At 36.3% G+C, this 19660-nt stretch overlaps 1 protein-coding gene and 2 long non-coding RNA genes across 3 annotated transcripts; all 3 read right to left on the bottom strand.

Moving 5' to 3' along the window:
- Positions 1-322: 322 nt before the first annotated feature.
- On the bottom strand, positions 323-6122 carry LOC110915356 (probable beta-1,4-xylosyltransferase IRX10L). Its single transcript, XM_022160037.2, has 4 exons — positions 5730-6122; positions 4234-4622; positions 2955-3196; positions 323-1013 (listed from the first exon to the last, which is right to left on the bottom strand). Exons 1-4 carry the CDS (start codon positions 5833-5835, stop codon positions 500-502), a joined length of 1251 nt encoding a protein of 416 aa, XP_022015729.1. The 5' UTR covers positions 5836-6122; the 3' UTR covers positions 323-499.
- A 3603-nt stretch (positions 6123-9725) lies between these two features.
- On the bottom strand, positions 9726-12673 carry LOC110918027. Its single transcript, XR_002581022.2, has 3 exons — positions 12548-12673; positions 11278-11356; positions 9726-9903 (listed from the first exon to the last, which is right to left on the bottom strand). It is a non-coding gene; the product is annotated as an uncharacterized LOC110918027 (long non-coding RNA).
- Positions 12674-15445: 2772 nt separating this feature from the next.
- Positions 15446-18390, bottom strand: LOC110917870. Its single transcript, XR_002580912.2, has 3 exons — positions 18267-18390; positions 16997-17075; positions 15446-15623 (listed from the first exon to the last, which is right to left on the bottom strand). It is a non-coding gene; the product is annotated as an uncharacterized LOC110917870 (long non-coding RNA).
- Between the last annotated feature and the right edge of the window lie 1270 nt (positions 18391-19660).

Genomic DNA, 19660 nt, shown 5'->3' with positions numbered 1-19660 from the left:
TTTGGATTTTGGACTAAAGTGGCAAAAGTAAGCAAACCTCAGGGACCATTTTGGCTATTAACTCTATGTTTTATTTAACTAATATATTATGAGAAGCCCGAAAACCAGTCTCACTCATTTAAGCAAAGCGGTCACCATTGAAACTGGTCAAAAGCGGTGAAAAACGCCCATGCTTGCTTACCCTCTTTGGCGAGCAAACGCTTTGTAAGATCGGGCCGATCAGTTAGATCAATATGCCGCCAGAGCTATAATGAAACCGACACATACATGTGAAGACCGTGTAATGATGTTAATGTCTCATTGTCATATGGTGGCAAGATGCTAACACGAACAAAGATGCAAAGTCTATAAGATTCAAAAATAATCAATTTGCTTTGAGATCTACACTGTAAATATACTAAAACCCAACAAAAATCCCTCCACCAGTTCATGATTTCGGCCCATGATTTTGCTTATAACCGAACATTGTATAAACTCGAAAACGAAACTTTTTTAGAAGCTACCATGGCTTCAGATCAGCTAAAGGGCCGGCGGTCCAGTTCAAAACCTTCTCTCCTTTCCGCAAATAAACGCTCTTATCGTGCGGTAGTTTACGGGCGAGACCGTTCAAGATTTGATGGAACGCGTCACCCGGTTGAGCGGGATGCGGGAACAACATAGCTTGTTTCATCGAAGGATTAGCAAGCAATCGTTGTTTTCGTAAAATGACTTCGGTTGGAATCGACGTCAAAATGGCGTCCAAATTCGGAACGTCTTTTTCGTCAACGTAAACTCCGATGTCTTCCCATGGAATTGCGTCAGCGAAAGGCAAGACGATGTCATCCGCTATGATGACTGGAATGCACCCGAATATAACTGCTTCAACTAGCCGCGGGCTCCATGGGGCCCACCCGAGTGGACATAAGCAGAAAACGGCTCTTTGCATGTCTTCATAGTATGTCGTTGGATGTTCTGTTGAGATGTCGAATAGAGGGTTGTCTTTGAAGTTTTCCCACACTGCTGCTCTTGCTCCTCTGAAAGATTATAAAACCATCACTTTATTTTCTTAGAGAGAATAAAAGATAAGTTTTTTTAAATTCACATATTACTCTATAGTTTTATTTTTTATTGATATAAGATTGTGTACTTGCTATATATAACTATTGTATATTATGGGTCAAGTTATTCTACAAAGGCTTCTAATTGTAAGAAGTGTAAAAAGGATTTATAGAGTGACAAGTGTCCAATAACCTAAAACTAAACCCACTACATCACCACAAAAAACCTACCCCCCCCCCCACGGCAAAAAAAAACTATACCTCACCAAAAAAACCTAAACCCCCCCCCACCCCCAAAAACCTAACCCCCCCCCCCCCACCCCCCAAAAACCTAAAAAAAATCTAAAAAAAAATAAACACCCACCCCCACCACCACCCAAAAACCTAAACCCCCACCCCTCCACCCCCTCGGCAAAAAAAAAAAAAAAAGGGGTGGGTGATTGGGGGGGGGGGGTGGGGGTTTAGGTTTTTGGTGGTGGTGAATGTTTAAGGTTTTTTTTTTTTTTTTGTAGTGGGGTTTTTTGTGTAGTGGGTTTTTTTAGGTTATTGGACACTTGTCACTCTATAAATCCTTCTTACACTTCTTACAATTAGGATCCTTTGTATTTGATCCTAATCCTGTATATTTTATTATATAATGATTGTTTTGTTTATTTATTTTTCTTTCATTTTCACATCTTATACTTTAAATGATATACATCTTTAACCCATTTAGTTTACATTTATTTTGATTTTTCTTTAATAATTTGCGTTCGTTAACTTTTAAAAAGTTGGATACACATGTGTATTTATTATTTATTTATTTATTTATTTGATAATTGTTGTTGATAACGGAGTTGTATTAAAAATAAAATATCTTAGTATCGTAAGCTATAGCAATTGTTGGTATCGTACCGGTACCAGTATTTGTTTCTATGCTTTCGATCAATGTAAAACATGTGTCGGCATCTATTTGGGCATTTGGCTCTTCTCTTTCAATTGCTAGAGCAAGTTTCGGTATATCACAAAGAAGCAAACCGATATTGACCAAATTCTCGCCGCAAAGCGCGGGGAATCCCACTAGTTTAAGATAAAAACACAACCCAAGCCGACCGATTCATGACTCATGAGTCAATGGGTCGAAATTCCACCTCTTTCTATAGAGAAGTAAAATACCATCCATGAACTTTCTATATGGAGTAACAGGTTAAAAAAAATAAATTTTAACTAAAGATTAAAGTATCCTTGTGTATTTCCATATTCCAAAATTCTATACCAAAGAAAGTTGGGTCACCATTAGGGGTGCAAACGAGCCGAGCTACTCGAGCTCGGCTCGAAAAAAAGCTCGAACGAGCCGAGCTTAAACGAGCGCGAGCTCGAGCTCCAGCCCGAGCCTAAAAACAAGCTCGTTTAGTAAACGAGCCCGAGCCCGAGCTTCGCTTATCGAGCTCGAGCCGGCTCACGAGCCTAATCGAGCTTTCTGTTTATATATTTTTTATTAATATATTAAACATATATATTTATATAATAATAATTACCATTTATATAAATATAAAAAATAACTAAATTATATTTATAATAATAATTATAATTAATATAAATTAATTAATAAAAACTAAACGGGCCGAGCCCGAGCCGAGCTCGAGCTTGAAAAATTACCTTCGAGCCAAGCTCGAGCTTTAGAAATAAAGCTCGAATCGAGCCGAGCTCGAGCTCGAGCTTTCATATGTTAAACGAGCTCGAGCCTGGTCGAGCTCGGACTCGGCTCGGCTCGTTTGCACCCCTAGTCACCATTTAAATAACATTTTTGTAATCGTATTAATATATTAATTATTTATGAATAAAATATAGATAAAAAATACGTCGCAGATCAACCCAGTCCGTTTTATCCATTTTGACCCATTAACTAACAATTATAAGAATATAGAAGACACATACCTTGCATAATAACCACCTTCGGGGTCATTTCCAACGTCATAAAACAAGCCTCTAAAGTAGACAAAGATGGATCGAGGAATACTTGGAGGGATCAAATGAGATTGCATCTTTTGCGGAGGTGCATACGGGGGCACTGTGATTGAACCGTCTTTTAAACAAACGTGATTCTTTTGACCAAAAGTTTGAACCAATGTAGCTCGTTGGAGTAGAGGAAGGATCCCTCTTTCAATAGCTTTTTCTTCCTACAATAAAATTCAATAATGCATCAACATAACATCACCCGCTAAGGGGTTGTTTGAAATAGTATAAACACAAAGGTGCCTCTATGAATGGATCGATTTGCGTCATAGTTGTTAATAGCGACAAATAGCGACAATGGACCTATATGCTACATAGCGAATAGCGACAAATAGCGACCGCTATTTTATAAATAGTGATACACTAGAAAAGGAATTTTGAAAATTTTTATATGCATATTATATCAAAATACCTTAATATATATGCTATTTTACATGTATATTTAACAAAAACCTATAAATCCAACTATATTATAGCTATATCTAATTGCTATTTACATCAAAAAAAAAAAAAAAAAAAAAAAACCTCACGCGGTTGGTCGCTATGACCCAGATAGCGACACTTGGTCGCCTCGCTACATAGCGCGCTATAGCGGTAGCTATAGCCGCTATTGACAACTATGATTCGCGTTATGTTTTATCTCTTAACGGGTCAAACGTGTACAATAAAAAAATAGCCTAAAATCAAACGGGTCAAAAGTTTCCTAAGTGTCATATTAATCATTTCATTTAAAAATGTTAGATCGTTATTGAAAATAATAGTATAATTCTTTAACCAAATTTGACGCACTAATTACTAATAAGGTCAAACCGACCCAAAGCCGATATAACACATAAACTTATATCTTATGCCCATTTAAAACTATCAATCTCAAAATTTATAACTTAAGCCCATTAGTTATTAGCCACATACCTACTTTAGTTTAAAATAAATAATGATAATAATAAGTTAATAACAATGAGCGGCAAAAAGCCAACCCATTTGATAACACATCGACGTAAGGCATTAGGCATCAACGAAAGCGATTAGCGAAGATCAAAAGGCGCAAGCCTTTGATCGGTAGAAACCACCACCGTCCGCCAGGGGGCACGTTTTTCCGGGCTCAGACAGGGCACGTGAATTCTCAGGACCGGCCCTGATACTGCCCCCCCCCCCCCCCCCCCTATACTCAAGACTACAATGAGAAAGAAAAGATTGATACCTGATAATGAAAACAAGCACCGAAATCGTGTGGTACAATGAAAAAGTGATCGGCCCCTTCGGTCCTATTCCAATAAGGCCAATTAGAAGAAATAAGTTGAATAGCACTTCTCATCATTCTTGGTGATTTAAAAGGTAACGGGAGGCCATTCGGTGTTAAATCACAAGTAGTGTAAACAGGCGTGTAAAACCAATCGGCTTCCTCCGGATTAAGGGTTCTAACGGGACTGGATAAAAGGAATCTGTGCATATAAATTTCGGCAGCAAACATGTGGTTAAGACATCGAGGGTCTTTTTGTAATATTTTCTTGTTGTATTTGCTCGGTAGCTCGTAAACAAATACTTTTAACCTTCCAACGGGATCATCTTCCAATACATCCCCAGCACTACCTATTATTGCACAATTTGAACTAGCATTAGCACACAATTATGCATTTAATGATAATATTGACCTATATAGTTAACATCACCGATATTCTGTTAAGTACAGGGACTGAAATGGTTACGAGGTGGACTGAAATGGTTACGAAAGTGAAACCACAGGGACTGAAATCGCAATTTTTAAACTAATGGACTGAAATAGTGATTTTTGACAAACCACAGGGACGAAAACAATAATTAACTCTAGAATGATCTAGAGGTAGAATGATATTCCTGAATCATAATCCTCTTTTTTCGAGTTTAATGAAAACATGCATTGATACCACATATACTAATTGAAGTTTTAAGTTTAATTCACAATAACTAACGCCGTACGCGGTACGCATAGTTGTTAATGGCGAATATCGACAAATAGCAATAAGGTACCCATGTGCTACATACCGAATAGCGATAAATAGCGGGCACTATTTTATAAATAGCGATAAACTAGAAAGAAAAATTAAAAATTATATGTATATTATATTAAAATACCCTGGTATATACGCTATGTTACAAGTATATTTAATAAAAACCAAAAATCCAGCTATTTTATAGCTATATTTAATTGCTATTTAATTTTAAAAAAATAAATAAATAAAAATAAAGGTCGCTACCATCGCTATCTATCGCTACGAAGGCTATAGCGAGACTAGACCTATACGCTACGCTATTCGCTGTAGCGAGCGAAGCAATTGCTATCGACAACTATGGCCATACAATTGATCATACATAACTTTCTATCAAGTCAACCTTAAGTTCTGCATAATATGCATATAATAGAAAAAGAACAAATCTATTCATCATATAAATCATATCAAAATAGAAACTTTAAACAACATGTAAACAGCTTTACAAGCCAATGATTATGCATTTTCAAAATAACTCAACATTAAATTCTAAATGGCAGCAATAACCCTATCTCAAAACACAAAATCAGCCCAGATCAAGGACCCAAATGAAGTTTAAATGTAACCCTAATCCCCAAATCTGATTATACCCCTAATAAGTACCAATTATAAATCTACCAAAAAATAGTAATTAAAAGGATTAAAGTTAAAAAAAAAAAAGTCAAATAACCTGAAATTCTCTCTGTTTTTTGACCTTTCCGAAGCTCAAAAGCATCAAGATTCAAAAAGAAAGCAGAAAAAACCAGCAAAAGAAAACCCCAACTCGAATTACTCATAATATCTTCGAATCAATGAAGAAGAAGTGCAAAAGGAGAGTCTTTTTGGGCAATGAGTGAATACCCACAAGGTATGTTTTACTTAAATGGGCAGAGAGATAGTTGGAATGTCATTAGACAAGGTAGTTGGTGGAGTGTGATGAAGATGTGTTTTTTGGTTAGAAATTAGGGATTTGATGAATAGAAAAGAGAATGAGAGAGATGGGTGTCTGGAAATTGCTTAAAGAAACAGGGAAGAAGAAGAAGAGGAGAAGGAGGTATCTTGAGGTTGGTTTGGTTTTGTTGTCAAAGCTGTTACACATTTTTTTTTATTTCTTAAAACCTCATGTTTTTTTAATAAAACTAATGTTTAGGACCCGCGTTTTGCGGCGGGACAGATAAACCAAACAGTAGTAGATGTAAACGTTGAATCATGTACACGTGTTGTGGTGTGTTAATTTGCAAAACTTAGACCAAAACGTAAAAATAGAAAAGAATAACTAAGTCGGCTTAGGACCTGCAAGTTACGACAGAGTAGTTAAACCGCACAAAAGAGATAGACGTAAAAACGTTGAACTATATACACACCCGTTGCAGCGTGTTAACTAACAAATTTAGACTGAAACATATAACGACAAATTTGTAAAAGATGAAAAGTATAGGAAACTAAAGTTGAAAGTGGAAAAATGTTGGTGTTAGATATGAAAAATGTGATGACAAATGTGTAAAGGGTAAAGGTTTAAAATTAAAAAAAAAAATTGAATAGTGATTTTGTGAGAGGAAAGTAACGGTAGGCCTATTTTAGGCAAACCACATCCTGAAAATTAGTTTGAAAAAATAAATTAAAAATAAGGATGTTAGTATTCACACATCATTCTTCTCTAGGGTGGAGATACAATAGGAAGTTTATTTGGCTAGGAAGGATAGGAAGTGATCTTGACCATCCATTAAGTTAATCAAGGGCTAAGATTAAATCAGGGAAATTGAAAGGAATAAAAGAGGCGCGTGAGTTTGTTCAAGGGTATTCTAGTCAATCCAAGCCAATAGTTTCTTTCTCCTCCAATTCCCCCCCATTTTTTAAACGTTAATAACTCTTTCATACGACATTATTTTTTTATAAAAATTGCACCAAAAAAACGAGCGTTTTTTTATCTTTAAAACGAGTATACTATTGCTATATTTTAAAAAAAAAAATTTAAAACCCAGTTGCGTAAAACGCAATAGAAAACCACTAGTTACGTAAAACGCAATGAAAAAAAAAAACCTAAAAAATGACATTTTTCTAAAACGCAATGCACCAAAAACACAAAGAAATGACTTATTTGTAAAACGCAATGGCCAGAATACACACAGAAATGTCTTATTTGTAAAACGCAATGGCCAGAAAACACATAAAAATGTGTTTTACCTAAAACGCAATGCACCAAAAACACAAAGAAATGACTTATTTGTAAAACGCAATGGCCTAAAAACACACAGAAATGTCTTATTTGTAAAACGCAATGGCCAGAAAACACATAAAAATGTGTTCTACCTAAAACGCAATGCACCAAAAACACAAAGAAATGTCTTATATGTAAAACGCAATGGCCAGAAAACACACAGAAATGTCTTATTTGTAAAACGCAATGGCCAGAAAACACATAAAAATGTGTTTTACCTAAAACGCAATGCACCAAAAACACAAAGAAATGTCTTATATGTAAAACGCAATGGCCAGAAAACACTTAAAAATGACTCATTCTAAAACGCAATGGACTGAAAACACCTAAAAAATGTGTCACTGTGAACTGTCTGAATTGTCTACGAATTACTGTCTTCGAAATGAGCCAATTTATGGAAAATTAATTTTTCTGATGCGTTTTTAGTACAGCAATTTAATCGAAAAAAAAAATTTTCTTTTCCTTTTTAGCTCAACCCCAGCCAGGGGCTCTGCCCCTTGGACCCCGCCAGGGGCTGCCGCCCCTGGGACCCCGCTACCGGGGGCTGCCGCCCCCGGACCCCCGCAAAGATTGTAAAACGCAATGACTAAATCAAAAACCCAGATCATGAAAATGAAATTAAAGAATTTCTTACATGGATCGAAGCCGATTTCTTCATCAATTGACAAATTTTGAATGATAGAAACACTTATCAACGCTCGAATCGAACGAATCGAGTGATTATCTCCAAAATCACCGGAAAAAACGAGATTTTTTTATGAAATTAAACTGGGTTTTCTTCAAAAAAAGCTAAAGAACACGTTGATCGGGTTCTGAATCATTGATTGGTGATGAAAATCGCACTATAATGTAGTGATTATTGAGATTAGAAAGTGAAGAAATAGTTGAAGATGGTGGGTTTTGAAAATGGTGGGTTTTTGAATTTACTGGGTTTTGAAAAAGGAAGAAGAAGGAGTTGGATTGACTAAAATACCCTTTCTCTTTATTTTAAAATTTGCCACATGTCATAATCCTATGGCTTCCTATCCTTCCTAGCGAAAATTAACTTCCTATTTGATCTTTTCCCTTCTTCTCTATCTCTATATGTATATACATAAATATATATAGAGAGAGATAAAGTGAAAAGTGTATGAAAATAAGAATTGAAGGGTATGAAAATAGAATGAACCAAAAATAAACATACGTGTTCAATTGAGACAACGAGAACAAATATAAATAGTTATGTTGTATACATGCTGTGTGTTAAAAAACTATAACTACTTTATTATTTAGTAAATTTAATAGTAAGAAAAACAGTAGTAATCTATAATACTATATAATACATTTCCCATATACTAAATGATAAATTCTCATGAATTTTTTAAGATGCACATATAAAAAGCTAGTTAAAATGCCCAATTGTTACCATTTTGTTCCATCTCTACCTCTGCACTCCCATTCATCCTCATCATCAGCTGTGAAGCATTCAATGTAATTATCATTTTGTGCAATTCAATCGTCCCTCTTTCAATTTCCACATCCGTTTCCGGCCACCCCATATTAAGAAGAGGATCAATGAAATCAACCACAAAGTTCTTGCTCTATTTCCCAATTACAGGTCCGCTCTTCTCTTCTGCTCCTACACACTGATCGAATAACAAGGATTCCATTTTCCGGTGTCGGTTTTGTCATTACAAGAGTGGTGGGGTTGTTTTCGGAGAGTACAACCGTTACTCCGATTGTTTGATTGTGACAGAAAAGATGCAAGGGTGGACTAGAGTTCAGGATAGGCGACGAAGCTTGGTGTTTGTGGTCCGATCGGAGGTAATGTATGGCAAGAGTTGGTAAATCACCCACTGACTTTTTTACTTTTCAAATTGCAGGAATCCAGTCGCACCATAGGTTCATCTTCAATGATCAGGCGGTTTCTGATCCCTCATGAAGCCCTTTGCTCAAACCGTGCACGTCGAAGTCGCCACCACCGCTGCCAAGGTATACGATTTTCAGTGTTTTTTAATAGGTTAATTGATTTTATTAATTACGTCTGTGGACATTAGTTTTCGATGTAGTTCTTCAAATCCCGTAGATTTGAAGTTCTCTAATCTAATGTTTAATTGTAGAAAGCAGCAGGATGATTATATATTTGGGATGATTTTGTTTGATCTAAGAGGCTGAACGCTCAAGATCCTTCAGGTTTACATTCAAATTAAGTTCAGCTTCATACATTTTTATTTTTTATTTTATTTTATTTATTTTTTTTAACGGCAAATTTGGATCACTAACGGACCACTGGAGTATCATCGTGCCACCAGCAGAACCACCCGATCATATCCATCTCCACTAGGCAATATAATGCCTATACACCAATTCAGGAGGAAACCCAATAAATCTGGGAAAAACCCCCTTTGTGGGAATCGAACCCATGCCCTAATGTAAGACCCTAATTCGTATTTGACAAAAAGTCGCAGCGGAAATTCGTGCCATAAAATTTCTTTCGTTACAAACGTCTGGACTTACTTGAAAGTTCGTCTTACTATGTATCTTTTACAAAAATAAAGCATAAGTCCTGTTTACTAATAGTACATACTCAATTATTCCCGTACAATCTATCTTGTGACTCGGTCTTCGATCTCTATTCCTCGTGATAACCGCCCGTGATTCGTACAACCTGCACTCACCACATACATTCATCACATTAGTACACAATACATAAACAAGATCCAATACATGTACACTTTCCATTCAGCTTTCTCTCTGATTTTAAGCATATCATTCGCATATCCATTCCCTGGTGAGCCTTCAATAATGTACCTGCATAAATCTTCGTTTTCCAGGCACACGATTAATATCATTAACACTCAACGTATCCAAAATCATACTTACATATACACGTGCATACATCCATACCTCTCTACATACATGCATACACTCATACGTATCTTCATATATTCTTAAATACTCTACTACATACGTACCTACATTCGTATGTTTCTACATACATGCCTACACTCATACGTATCTTCATACATACATAAACACACATCTGCATACGTACCTACGTTCCTACGTCTTTACATACATGCATACGATCACACGTACTTCCATACATACATAAATAATCATCTGCATATGTACGTACATTCTTGCGCCTTCACATATATACATACTATCCTACGTATCTTCATATATACACAAATACGCTTCTATATACGTACCTACATTCGTACATCTCTACAAACATGCATACACTCATACATATCTTCCATATATACATAAATACACATCTACATACACGTACAAGATCTTGCATACCTCTTACATACTCATACATTAATTACATGGGACTTGGACTTTGATTTATAGCCCATAAACATCTAAGGATCGATCAAAATCATGTTTAGAAAGCCCGCCGTAGTCCACGGATAACAAACCGAAGCCTACGATACATAAATCAACTTAAATAACAAATTTCAGAGTTTTGGACTTGGGGAGGGCGTCGGCGACGGCCCTAGGGCCCGTCGGCGACGGCCCGTAGTTTTTCCCGTAGCCAAAAACCCCGTAGACAGGTAATTAAGGCGTCGGAGAAAAAACTGGTTTTCTAGAGCCCGTCGGCGACGGCCCTAACCCCGTCGGCGACGCCCTCTAGAAAACCACTTTTTCTGCAGATTCGTTTCGTCGTCCGTACGCACTAAAACGCGCATAACTTTTGAACCGTTTACCCGTTTAACCTCCCGTTTCTTCCTACATGCTCGTAAATTGGTCCTCTATCCTATGGACTCAAAATCCCACATCCGGATTAAGTAAATTCTTAACTTATGCGCTATCGGCTTATTATTCCGTTATGGTTATTCGACCCGTTCATGTTTTCATCAAACAACACATTCGTTTTAACATCAAGGCTACGTTTTGACCCGTTACATCTACTTAACAAAAATAATTGGTTTCATACAACACATCCTTATTGGTCCTCACTTAACATACTTAACTAACTAGCACATAACTTTACATAAACAATTAAGAAGTGATTACGGAAATCACTTACCTTTTTGCGTCCGTTCCCTTGCCTCCTTTTTACCCTTTTGCCTTTCTTGCTTGAGTCCATTTCCACATGATCCTTATGCCTTCACATCACGCAATCACATTCTTGTTAGTATGCATGATTGTACACTTAATGATCATGTCGAATGCATGGTTCAAGTCTGACTTTCATTAGTCAAGTCTAACAAACATAAGACATATACCCAACATCACATCTCTTCCAACTCGTATAATTCCTTACATAATTGCATATAACACACATTGTTAAACATGCACCATATGACTTTATAGCATCGAAATTTGACAAGAGTCTACCCATACTACTTATGCAAGGTTTGACTTCCAAAAGTCAACGACCCATCTTATGGACTTTCGACTTAACCTCATATATCCATGTCATCATATTAAGCTATAACAATGGCATTATATACACTTCATATTCATGATGTAATATGCTTACAACCACATGATCAATCCATTACATACACACACATACATATTATCAATACTACATATACTAAAGCTTTCGGGATCCCATACTAGACCACCATATTTGGGGTACATAACCAACATGATTTTACCATCCTTACTTGCTATATATTAACGCCAATTTCATTTTGTAACCTCAACTAAACCGTCGACTAAACTCATAGTGTGTACCATACAATATGAGTGAACAATGAAAGATACTAGTGCACATTTCTACCCAAACAAGACATCAATAAAACCTCCACATGGATTCGATCTTACACATGTTCCTTGTGTAAGTTTAATAACAATTTAATCATTTACACATTGTATGTATGTTCATCCACTACTTGCATACATTTTCACATAATATCGTCGTTTAGTCATTTCATCAAAAACTTGGCGTGCGTACCACTATCTAAGCATAATGTACAACTATTTCATGCATCAATCTTCTACATTCATACATAGTTCATCAAATCCTTCTACTCACCATCATGTAGTATTCACAATTAATCATCCAACAGATCATCATCACATTTTATTCAATTCATCAAACCATAACTCGTTATACACCGATATTTCATCAATTTTTCAACAAGACTTGGACATATATGGTGATTAAGTCATCATCATCACCATGACTAATGGGTTTTACTTCTAAACATCAAATTAACACAAACTATACATAACCTATGTTCTACTTGATGATTTTAACCCTTATACATCATCAATTTCATACTAATTCACGGATTAAAACATAACCCACTTCATACATGATCACCAATCTTAGTTTTGAGACATACCTTATGATCCCCTTGTATTGGTGATCACTAATTCACGTTCGGTTGATAATTTGAGCTTCGATTCACCCTTCAATTTGATGAATATTGTTGAGTTAGGGTTTGGCTCCCTTGGGGAGCTCTGGAACGATCCAGAACACACACACACGAAAATGTGTGTGGTGTGTGTTGATATTTTCTTTTAGTTAGTGACCAAGTTTCATCCCATCCACTTTAACCCCTCAAGTTTACTTCCAACACATTTTTGGCACTACTTTCTCCTTTAATAGTTTTTACCATGCACTTAACTAGGTTGAATAGCCTAGTTATTTATTTCGTAATATAGCGCATAAGGACATATTTCGAATATATGACATTTGGATTTTGGGGCGTTACAAGTCTACCCTCTTAAAAGAGGTTTCGTCCCCGAAACTTTTCTTATCTTTATTAATCACTAACTTTCTCTCCTCTACGTCCCCTCGACACGACCGCTAGCCCATCACAATGACTATCCTTCATTTTTCAAGAACCCATCCGAGAGTTCTTATTAATGTCACTTTCACTAAATAGTGCTAGCTTCTATCGCACTTCATAGCTAATGGTCCATTCATCATTCTAATACTTGTATATCATGTGCAATATTTCATTTTGTTTACTTGATTCAATTTCAAATATCCTGTTAATAATGGGTCAATATACATGCTTCTTCAACATGTAGTTATACATACATTCATATGATCCGTTCATGACGGATCTAATACCTTCATCTCGTTTCTTAAAATTGCATTCTCTTCATGTACTCTATAATATTTAACTATTGTTTTGTTATCGCAACAAGACTACTATTTCGTAGTCGCAACTACGTGCCCAACTCTTAATTTAACATCATTCTATGTTTTCTACAATTACCTATACCTTGCATACCTTTACGTTGCCTTCAAATCATTTCAAGCATTTCATTTTACTATTGCTTTCGCTTCATGCATTACATAATTTATATAAATAAATGTGTCGTGCAAATTCATTGTACAAAGTTCATTAGACACTCAAAATTTCCTCCTCAAACTTTTGAAATCCACTTTTTAATGACATATTTTCTTCTTACATCCGTTGTTAAAAATTTTAACATTCCATACCATACCATACATATCCTATCAGTCATTTCGTAGGTCCTTATCAACCTATCAATTCACACCTATCCAACATGAAGTACACATTTTACTAACCTCGATTTCTTTGCATAATTCAATGGTCCGTAAACCAGACCTATCCGCATCTTTGTGAGTACTAGCCGTACTAGGCTATGTTCCATTCATCCTTGTAATGGGCTTCCACTCGTGCGCATTCTTTCACCAATTCAATTGGTTTCATCACATTCGTAGTTCTACCAGTAACATCTACAAAATCGGCGGTTAGCAGCTTTCATTCAAACATTCATTACTTCATTTCGGTACTCTTGCCAAAACTCACCCTTCCCCATCATACTTAGATTGTTGTCCGGGTTATAGCCCGTCATTCATTACGATTCCTAAGAGTCGATTACTAATACATCTAACATATATCATGTTCAAAATTTCTTTCTTTCATCCAAATTAGGTTTACGTGCTAAACATTATGCTCACCTATAAGTATAAAACTTTACAAATCAAAACATTAAATATATCGGGTTTGAATGGCGATTACCCTTTGATCCGCATGACTTGTTCGTCTCTTTAACCCTTCTTACATAAAAACACATTCGCTTATATATATACATATATATACACATTCATTCACACATATCTATATATACAAGTTTAAGGCATAACTTGGATAATATTCGCTTTTTAAAGAATATTTACTTGCTTAGTTTGTATTTACTTATATATTCGAATCTTTCCATTCTTATCATTCATTATGTTTCGAACCCGCCACGCGGTTCCTAACATATAGTTCATGCTTTCATTTCTTTCATGTTTCGAATCCGTCTCGTAGATTCTAACATATCATTCATGCTTTCAATTCTTTCATGTTTCGAATCCGTCTCGCGGATTCTAACATATCATTCATGCTTTCAATTCTTTCATGTTTCGAATCCGTCTCGCGGATTCTAACATATCATTCATGCTTTCAATTCTTTCATGTTTCGAATCCGTCTCGCGGATTCTAACATATCATTCATGCTTTCAATTCTTTCATGTTTCGAATCCGTCTCGCGGATTCTAACATATCATTCATGCTTTCAGTTCTTTCATGTTCGAATCCGTCTCGCGGATTCTAACATTTCATTCGTACTTTCATTCCTGAAAGTCTTACATTTCTTTTCACCCTCACGTCCACCTACTATCTAATTCTAACGGACATACCTGTAGCAATTATCACGGTCTCACGAACGTCATATGCTTCTCGTGTACTGGCCAGGTACACAATTCACATACTAGTTTCGTGTCTTCGTGTAATTGTCACCTTATGTCCGAAGAATTAGGTTTCGGCACGTGTAACATTTCCAAAACTTCATTACCATTCTTATCATTATTTTCCATTTTAAAATCTGCCTTTCATTGATAGGTTTTACCATTACATGTACCTACATATATTAAATATACGTACCTGGGTCAATATGTCATATTATATACCTTGGTGTCGGTGCTAGACCGCATCCACAAATCATTCTTTCCAAGCAACCATGCTTACCTTACACATAACACATTGTTAGTTATCTTCCAATACATACTTAAGCACATACTTACCTTGGCTTCTACCCTTAGATCTTGATCGAGTCTTGGATTGCACGGGTTTCTTGTCACAAGAGCACACGGGTTTGAGTTCAAGTATTTGCCTCCTCATACTTGATTTCGCTCAAACCAGGGCTCTGATACCAACTTGTAAGACCCTAATTCGTATTTGACAAAAAGTCGCAGCGGAAATTCGTGCCATAAAATTTCTTTCGTTACAAACGTCTGGACTTACTTGAAAGTTCGTCTTACTATGTATCTTTTACAAAAATAAAGCATAAGTCCTGTTTACTAATAGTACATACTCAATTATTCCCGTACAATCTATCTTGTGACTCGGTCTTCGATCTCTATTCCTCGTGATAACCGCCCATGATTCGTACAACCTGCACTCACCACATACATTCATCACATTAGTACACAATACATAAACAAGATCCAATACATGTACACTTTCCATTCAGCTTTCTCTCTGATTTTAAGCATATCATTCGCATATCCATTCCCTGGTGAGCCTTAATAATGTACCTGCTTAAATCTTCGTTTTCCAGGCACACGATTAATATCATTAACACTCAACGTATCCAAAATCATACTTATATATACACGTGCATGCATCCATACCTCTCTACATACATGCATACACTCATACGTATCTTCATATATTCTTAAATACTCTACTACATACGTACCTACATTCGTATGTTTCTACATACATGCCTACACTCATATGTATCTTCATACATACATAAACACACATCTGCATACGTACCTACGTTCCTACGTCTTTACATACATGCATACGATCACACGTACTTCCATACATACATAAATAATCATCTACATATGTACGTACATTCTTACGCCTTCACATATATACATACTATCCTACGTATCTTCATATATACACAAATACGCTTCTATATACGTACCTACATTCGTACATCTCTACAAACATGCATACACTCATACATATCTTCCATATATACATAAATACACATCTACATACACGTACAAGATCTTGCATACCTCTTACATACTCATACGTTAATTACATGGGACTTGGACTTTGATTTATAGCCCATAAACATCTAAGGATCGATCAAAATCATGTTTAGAAAGCCCGCCGTAGTCCACGGATAACAAACCGAAGCCTACGATACATAAATCAACTTAAATAACAAATTTCAGAGTTTTGGACTTGGGGAGGGCGTCGGCGACGGCCCTAGGGCCCGTCGGCGACGGCCCGTAGTTTTTCCCGTAGCCAAAAACCCCGTAGACAGGTAATTAAGGCGTCGGAGAAAAAACTGGTTTTCTAGAGCCCGTCGGCGACGGCCCTAACCCCGTCGGCGACGCCCTCTAGAAAACCACTTTTTCTGCAGATTCGTTTCGTCGTCCGTACGCACTAAAACGCGCATAACTTTTGAACCGTTTACCCGTTTAACCTCCCGTTTCTTCCTACATGCTCGTAAATTGGTCCTCTATCCTATGGACTCAAAATCCCACATCCGGATTAAGTAAATTCTTAACTTATGCGCTATCGGCTTATTATTCCGTTACGGTTATTCGACCCGTTCATGTTTTCATCAAACAACACATTCGTTTTAACATCAAGGCTACGTTTTGACCCGTTACATCTACTTAACAAAAATCATTGGTTTCATACAACACATCCTTATTGGTCCTCACTTAACATACTTAACTAACTAGCACATAACTTTACATAAACAATTAAGAAGTGATTACGGAAATCACTTACCTTTTTGCGTCCGTTCCCTTGCCTCCTTTTTACCCTTTTGCCTTTCTTGCTTGAGTCCATTTACACATGATCCTTATGCCTTCACATCACGCAATCACATTCTTGTTAGTATGCATGATTGTACACTTAATGATCATGTCGAATGCATGGTTCAAGTCTGACTTTCATTAGTCAAGTCTAACAAACATAAGACATATACCCAACATCACATCTCTTCCAACTCGTATAATTCCTTACATAATTGCATATAACACACATTGTTAAACATGCACCATATGACTTTATAGCATCGAAATTTGACAAGAGTCTACCCATACTACTTATGCAAGGTTTGACTTCCAAAAGTCAACGACCCATCTTATGGACTTTCGACTTAACCTCATATATCCGTGTCATCATATTAAGCTATAACAATGGCATTATATACACTTCATATTCATGATGTAATATGCTTACAACCACATGATCAATCCATTACATACACACACATACATATTATCAATACTACATATACTAAAGCTTTCGGGATCCCATACTAGACCACCATATTTGGGGTACATAACCAACATGATTTTACCATCCTTACTTGCTATACATTAACGCCAATTTCATTTTGTAACCTCAACTAAACCGTCGACTAAACTCATAGTGTGTACCATACAATGTGAGTGAACAATGAAAGATACTAGTGCACATTTCTACCCAAACAAGACATCAATAAAACCTCCACATGGATTCGATCTTACACATGTTCCTTGTGTAAGTTTAATAACAATTTAATCATTTACACATTGTATGTATGTTCATCCACTACTTGCACACATTTTCACATAATATCGTCGTTTAGTCATTTCATCAAACACTTGGCGTGCGTACCACTATCTAAGCATAATGTACAACTATTTCATGCATCAATCTTCTACATTCATACATAGTTCATCAAATCCTTCTACTCACCATCATGTAGTATTCACAATTAATCATCCAACATATCATCATCACATTTTATTCAATTCATCAAACCATAACTCGTTATACACCGATATTTCATCAATCTTTCAACAAGAATTGGACATAGATGGTGATTAAGTCATCATCATCACCATGACTAATGGGTTTTACTTCTAAACATCAAATTAACACAAACTATACATAACCTATGTTCTACTTGATGATTTTAACCCTTATACATCATCAATTTCATACTAATTCACGGATTAAAACATAACCCACTTCATACATGATCACCAATCTTAGTTTTGAGACATACCTTATGATCCCCTTGTATTGGTGATCACTAATTCACGTTCGGTTGATAATTTGAGCTTCGATTCACCCTTCAATTTGATGAATATGGTTGAGTTAGGGTTTGGCTCCCTTGGGGAGCTCTGGAACGATCCAGAACACACACACACACGAAAATGTGTGTGGTGTGTGTTGATATTTTCTTTTAGTTAGTGACCAAGTTTCATCCCATCCACTTTAACCCCTCAAGTTTACTTCCAACACATTTTTGGCACTACTTTTCTCCTTTAATAGTTTTTACCATGCACTTAACTAGGTTGAATAGCCTAGTTATTTATTTCGTAATATAGCGCATAAGGACATATTTCGAATATATGACATTTGGATTTTGGGGCGTTACACCTAATGGTCATAAGCCTTATCCCACCACCAAGATACCACTAGGCTATAATACCATGGGTGTTCATATATTTTTATTAATTAAGGATTGAAAACAGTTGGGTCGATTAGGATTCCGATATGCATTACGGAACTGGATTGACTCATTGTAGATTTTGGGTTTGGGTTTTGGCTGAGTGTTGTGGATGCCTTGTTGCAATTTTTATATCAGTTAGGGAGAATTATGTTGTGGCGGTTATTGGCAGGGAGTTGCTAGCTGCATTACTGACATATGCAAAAGTTGTAACCAGTAACTACGTTACGTATGATGGTATATCAAACATCTGAATTTAAGTTCTAAAATCATCGTACAATCATAACGTATTATACGCGACCCGACTAACTCGAATTTATTTCGTCAAGCCAAAAACTCTCGAGGGGGTCAAAGTGGAATTTACAAAGTTTATAAAAAGTTAAGTGGTTAAAAATTGTATTTCCTAAACTTAAGGGCTAAGAAAGGGTAAAGATAAAATTTGACAAAGTTTTGGGGTAAGAAGGAAACTATAACAAATTTGAGGCTGAAAAGGAAACTATCACAAAATTGAGGTGTCAAAAGCAAACTATTTGTAAAATGTAGTAGTAGTTTAGGGACTAAATTTGTCTTTTTATGAAACTTTGAAGGTACCAAAGTTAAGGGGCTAAAATTGCAACATCGTGAAAGTATGAGGGAGGGGAAGGCAAAGTCAGTGAGGTTTCCACCGACTTTATTTTTTAAGATAGTATCTAATGTAATAAAATTAGATGGTGGAATATCTTTATAGGATAAATGAAATGCTAGATTAATTTTGAAATGTACATTATTTAATGTTTTATTTGTTTAATAGTTAGTGTTTTTCAGGACCAATGGCGGCGAAAACGGTGATGGTAGGAACGTTGACGGTGATGGTGGGGTGGTTGGTGGCTGGGTGAGGGTAGCGGGTGGTGGCAGTAGCCATGGCAGTGGAGATGTGAGTGGTCATGGCGGCGGTTTCAATTCCTTTG

Source organism: Helianthus annuus, chromosome 16 (assembly GCF_002127325.2).
Source record: "Helianthus annuus cultivar XRQ/B chromosome 16, HanXRQr2.0-SUNRISE, whole genome shotgun sequence".
Classification (NCBI taxonomy): Eukaryota; Viridiplantae; Streptophyta; class Magnoliopsida; order Asterales; family Asteraceae; genus Helianthus; species Helianthus annuus.
The sequence above is the reverse complement of the archived record's forward strand: the minus strand, read 5'-3'. Positions and strand labels throughout refer to the sequence as shown.